The following is a 6,000-nucleotide window of genomic DNA, read 5'->3' as shown; positions in this document are numbered from 1 at the left end:
TGTGGGGAGAGAGGGAGAGGGTGAGTGTGGGGCACGGGCTGGGGGGAAGAGGTGGAAGGTGTCCCTGCCCATGGCACAGGGGTGGGGCTGGATAGGCTTTAAGGTCCATTTCAAACCAAACTGTTCTGGGATGCTGTGATCAACTCCATTACCCTCCCTGGGGCTGGTGCTTGGACCACCAGCCCTCCCTCAGCCTCCCACCCCTGCCAGCCAACTGGGATGTTAGAAAAATTGCACTTTTATCAGTGTTATAAAAATTGCCCTTGCAGACACGCGGGTATAGGGTGCTCACAAAACCCCATCTCATTCCCACCTCTCACACCCAAGTAAAACACCTCACTGACACTTCACAGGGGACCCCTGGCTGGCTTTGAAAGGTTCAGCTCACCTCAAACTTGCTCATGAATTCTGCAAAGATGCCAAAGAAAGCTTCAGAAGTTGTCATTTTCGAGTCTTCCCCGAAGAAGGACAACACCTTGCTGAACTCTTCCATGGCCTTGTGCTGCAGGTCATCCAGAGACCGCATGGCAGGCTGGGCACTCTCCAGGAAGGACTGAGGGAATTGCCTTAAGGACAAACAGCCGTTCTGTGGGTCTGGTATGGATCAGAATCACTTATCAATCTCTTATCAGTGGCTGGGTTCCAGCTCAGGTGTCAGCACAGACCTGCTGCACACACACATGTGGAGGTGCTGGCACCTCTGAGGGACAGACAACCCAGCACATTCCCTGGCACCGTGGCACGTTCCCTGGCACTGGGGCTGTGCCATAGAGGGGCAGCTGAGCCGGTGGGCACCACAGAATCTGTTTCCCTGCTGGCTGAGAATGAGGGAGTTTTCCACAAGTACTGAGACGGTGCCAGACGTGGCCCGGCTGCTTCCCAAGGAACCACAAAGACAACAAAATGGTTTCACTGGAGGGCACTGAGCCACCCCGGTGCCCTGCCCCTCTGACAGAAGGATACAGTCATGACAATGGCGAATCTGTCCTCCGCAGTCGCTGGCATGTTGTGACAGGCCAGCTGGATGTCACTGACCGTGGTGTGCAGGTCCTTCAGGTCGGCTGTCAGTGTCCTCTGGTTCACTGCAGGAGAAGACAGGAGTCAGCAGTGTTGGGGGCACGGGTTGGGTTGATTCCCACGGCAGAGCACAGACAATGAGCGTGGGCTGTCGGTCAGGGGGTCGGGCTGTGTGTCTGCAGGGCTCTGCACAACCTGTCCGTGCTGTCCAGGCACAGCCAGACTGTCCTGATGGGATCAGCACATTGCCAACAGCTGTTGGTGCTCAGACCAAGAGATACCAAGAATGTTAAAAGGATCCTGGACCGTGCCAAGGACAAGGAGCACGTGGGACTCACCAGCACAAGGGCAGTGATGGGCACACAGGGGCTTGGGAGAGGACAGGGGGACACAGGACAAGGGGCGACACAGTGGCAGGAGCTGGGAGCCTCCAGTGACAGGAGTGTCATTTAACAGGTCAGATACAAACTCCAGCTGGGAAAGCTACAGGCACAGACCTTCCTCAAGTGGAAATGTCCTGCTCCAGGCCTGAATTTGCTCCTTTATTTATCCACTGTAGCACTAATTCCCAAGGGAATTGCTCACAAACAGCAGGGAATGGTGTGCAACGAGAATGCAGCTTGTGCTTTGCACAGATTCATAATATAATTTAAATTCACAGAATCGTGGAATCATTGAGTTTGGAAAAGCCCTCTAAGATCATCCAGTCCATCTGTTTCCATAGCACTGCCAAGGCCAGCACTAACCCATGTCCCCAAGTGCCACATCTACATAGCTTTTAAATCCCCCCAGGGATGGGGACTCCACCACTGTCCTGGGCAGGTCCCTACCCTGTCCTCTCCCTCAGGACTATTCCTCACTTGTTTTGGCTCCCATCCTGCTCGTGCCAACGCTGTGCAGCTCATGGCTGACCCCAGACCCAAACCAAACCACGAGGCAGTGCAAGGGGACACGGGGCTTGCAGGTGCTTCTCTTCCTTTACCTTTGGCAGCGAGCGGCACTGTCGGAAGATCCTTGGCAAAGCCCAGGAGCTCTGGGAAGTGTTGGCTAAGGGATTTGGCAAGAATGTGCAGGAAGGTGGATTTCCCATCAACGGTCTTGGTCGTGTTCAGCTGCAGCAAAGCAGAAGCAGTGAGGAGGTGCCCCTGCACAGGGAGTGGATCTCCCCACACGCTCGGGGTGTCCCTCCCTCGGGGTCCCGGCTCACTCCACTCACGTGCACGGCAGTGCCCGGCCACACCACGTGGTTAATGGTTAAATGGCACATTTAATGTTCACACAGCAGTGTGGAGATGCTCCCTCCCACAGGGCAGGGCTGTCCCCCTGTCCCCCATCCCTCGGGATTCCCACCAGAACCCACGTGGGATGAAAACCTCCTTCTCCCACCCCACAGCTGTGGGCTCTGGCCAGCCTGAGGTTGGATTCCCCAACACACTGAAGCACCAAACCCCCATTAGGGTCTCTCTGAAGTCACCCCTATGGGTCAATCCAGCTGCCTCCCCCGCCCCCCCTCTGGCAGCCGCTGCACTCAGGGGTCTTTTAGGACAGGTTTGCTGCACAGGGCACTCGGAGCTCCCAGTGGTGGTTCCTCCTGCCCGGGAGGAGCCTGCCCTGCCTCACCTCAGTGAGGAAGTTGATTTTAAAGCCTGTTGTTTTGCTGGTCTTGGGCTGCCCGTTGTTCAGGTAGTTTCCCATCGCCAGCACGAACTGCAAAGAGAAAACCAGGGAATGAGGGGCTGGTGACCTCCTGCACCTCTATCATCCCATTTCCCAACTCCTGGGGCTCTGAATTCCTGTTCACCACCCATTAATGTGCAGACAGCCACTGCCCCCCAAGGATTTAAGGAATTGTTGGGGGGTTACTGGCCAGGAGCCACTAAGGAGATTCATCTCTCCTCTGGAAATGCATTTGGTCACATGGTGACCTCATTTATTCCACCTGCTTTTTTTAAAGGCAAAACCAGATGAATTGCTTAATGACAGTAATTTGGGGCAGCTCGTCTCAGGAAGGTCAAGGACGAGCTACAGTGGGATATATTCTCTCTCTGCCAGGCACAGCCTGTCTCAGGATGCCAAAATCACCTGTGGGGACCCTGCCCACACCACAGCAGGGCTGGCACAAGCCCTGGCCATGCCCAGGGACCTGCCTGAAGTGCTGCCCAAGTGTGGGACACACATAGCGACTGCTGGGACAGACCCAAAACATCCTCCAGCCCCAAGACAGCCCAGGACAGCCTCGGTGGGCTCTGCTGTGGCCCTGCCTGGCACGTTTCTGGTTCCTGCAGCCCTCCCTGTGCTGCAGGTGGGTGTTTGGCCATCAGTGATCTGCCCTCCCAGTTCCTCCTGAGGCCAGGACCCCCACAAGCCAACACCAGGGGATGGACCCTGGCCCAGCTGGTCCCGGAGGGGCCCAAGGCTGGAGCTGCCCTGCAGCTGCCCGGGGTGCTCCCGTGGGACGCTGAGGGCCCACGGTGACTGCTACAGGAAGGAAGGACTGCTCTGACCTCCAGGATTTTTGCCAGCTTCTTGCTGCTTTTCAGCTCTAGGGAGGCCTTGCAGATGCACTCGTAGCTGGCTTTGATCTCCTCTGTCTTCTCCTGCAGGGTGGTCTTGAAGTGCAGGCTGCGCAGGCGGATCTTGTACTCGGGTACTGACAGCATCTGGGAGCAAAAGGAGCAGAAAGGGACTGTCCCCATTAGCCACAATCCCTCCTACACGGTGCTTTTCCTGGCATGTTGCCCTGTACATGGGAGCAGGATGCACTTGCTTGGCACAGGTGACACGTGGAGCAGTTGGGCCAGTTTGCTGCCACGGGACGGGGAGTTTCACACCCACATCCACGAGTGACTTTGGCAATAGAAAGTAAATCAGAGCTGGGCGAAGTCACTCTCACCACGGAGCAAACGTGGGAGTAACCCTTCCATTCCAAACCAGCCCCCACGGGAGCTGCCAGACCCCTCAGGCATCACCCCGAGCACCTCTGCCCCGCGGTCACAGTGACCAGTGCCACCAGCTCCTCCCGTCCCCCCCGTGCCCGGTGTCCTGCTGACAGGGGACACGGCACATGCATCCCCCCCGCTCCCGCAGCACGTCCCTGCCAGCAGGTACCTGCAGCACAAACTGGTCGGGCTCGCTCAGCTTGCCGGGGTTCTCCTTGTAGCTCTGGAAGCGCTGCACCTCCTCCCCGTCCGGCGCGTAGAGCAGCAGCTGCTTGATGTGGGAGGGCTCCAGCCGGTCCGTCTCCATCGTCATCAGGATCTGGCGCAGCTCGATGTGGGACAGCTTGAGGTGGGCTATCAGGATGGCTGGGGGCAAGGGAGGCACGTCACTGGGGAGGGGAGGAGCGCGGGACCCCTGCCCCGGGCTGGCTGTGCCGGGGACAGACTGCCTGGCAGGACTGGGACAGGAGGTGAACTCAGTCCCTCCACCCTGTGAGGGTGGTGGCCTCCATGTGCCCACTGGGACAGGAAGGGCTTTCTGCTGCCACAGCCCTGCAGAGGCTGCAAGGGGACCTTAAGAGCCACTCTGGTCCTGCAGGCCCCTCCAGGGCCCTGCATCACCCACACGGTCAGGGTGGGCTGCACTGGAAACAACCCCCACTCCCACCTTCCCCACAGCCAGGGGATCAGGGGATCAGGATCTTGTAGTTCCCACCCAGCACTCTCACCCTCCTTCCTACCAGAAGCACATCCTGGAGAAGCAGCACTGCCCCACTTCACCCCAGGGGGCCATGCAGGCTCTGCCCCCTCCCTCCCCAGCCAGTGAGTCACATCTCATCTCCAGCCTTTCCCATAAAGGTGACTTCTTCCCCTTAATGGGGTTGAACCCAGTCTGGAGGGGCTCTGGGCTGCAGGAAAAGTCCATCCCAGCCAAGCTGTGCTCGTGGGATTGTGCTCATGGGATCATGTCCATGGCATTGTGCCCATGGGACTGTGCTCATGTAGCCTCCTTCCCTTTACCTTTCCAGTTCTCTACATCCCTGGTCCCACCTGGCCTGTTTTGGGGGTACCTTCCCTATGGAGTTTACTTACATGTGTTGTAGGCCTTTTTGTGGGACAAAATTTCAACCACGTCTTTCTTTTTAAAGTTTTCAGGCAAGAGAGTTGGCTCTGGAAGAGAAACTGAAAGATTTAATCACAGGTAAGGACGGGCTCAACCAGCTCCAGAGAGAAGAAAACTGTCCTGAAAGCAATGAAACCATGAATGAAAGAGAGGAGAACTGATGCTTTGCACACAGCAGTGGCTCCGGAATCCTTGAATTCTGTGATTCAAAGATCTCCTCAATGGAGGACTCAGTTGGAGCTGAAAAAGGTAAAACGAGAGGTGAAACACACAGAAAATCTCAGACTCCCCAGAAACATCCCCAAAAAGGTGTTCCCTGAGAAGAATCCCATTTTATCCCACCTCCACTGGCAGTTGGGCACAGTGTCCCTTGCAGGAGGGCTCAGACACCCCACTGGAATGTTACCCCAGCCACCACCACTCTGCACCTCCAGCCTGGACCCCCTCTCTGGGTTTGTGGCACCCAGAAACTCTGGTGGGTGGGATATCCCAGCTGCTGGGGCTTCAGGAGACCCCAGTGCCAGAGCAATGGGGGGCTGCACAGGCAGGGAGCTCCAGTGCCCATCATAGCTCTTGGGGGAAATCAGCAGATTATGTGTGTAAAAAGAAAAGTGCTGCTTGTGATGATTTCTATGGACACAGGAATATTTTCATGGCTTTTTCAGCTTTTTCAGAGTTCTCAAGCACCGGAGCTGCAGTTTGTGAAACCCTCCAGCCGAGTTTCACTGCCCAATGAAATGTGGAGAGAAAACAGGTCATGGCAGCAAAGACAATTAAGAGAGAGAGTGAAACCATCTCTTCCTTAATGATCCACTGTGCCACCAGCCACAAAATCCTGAGTATGAACAAATTCATGCCATGTGTGATGTCACAGACCAGGCATTGCCTTGCTGCCCATCAAGCCCCAGTTCCTCCCAGTTC

At 56.4% G+C, this 6,000-nt stretch overlaps 1 protein-coding gene across 1 annotated transcript in view; it reads right to left on the bottom strand.

Moving 5' to 3' along the window:
• LOC113953387 (delphilin-like) overlaps positions 1-6,000 on the bottom strand; it is a 33,784-nt gene that overhangs the window by 2,130 nt on the left and 25,654 nt on the right. Inside the window, 7 exon segments of the mRNA XM_027656477.1 lie at positions 389-553; positions 964-1,082; positions 2,000-2,129; positions 2,638-2,724; positions 3,522-3,677; positions 4,126-4,322; positions 5,049-5,126. Coding sequence (XP_027512278.1) covers positions 389-553; positions 964-1,082; positions 2,000-2,129; positions 2,638-2,724; positions 3,522-3,677; positions 4,126-4,322; positions 5,049-5,126 — 932 coding nt within the window.

The sequence above is a fragment of the Corapipo altera genome, unplaced genomic scaffold (genome assembly GCF_003945725.1).
Source record: "Corapipo altera isolate COAL_440 unplaced genomic scaffold, ASM394572v1 104, whole genome shotgun sequence".
Lineage (NCBI taxonomy): Eukaryota > Metazoa > Chordata > Aves > Passeriformes > Pipridae > Corapipo > Corapipo altera.
This window is presented reverse-complemented; position numbering and strand designations above follow the sequence as displayed.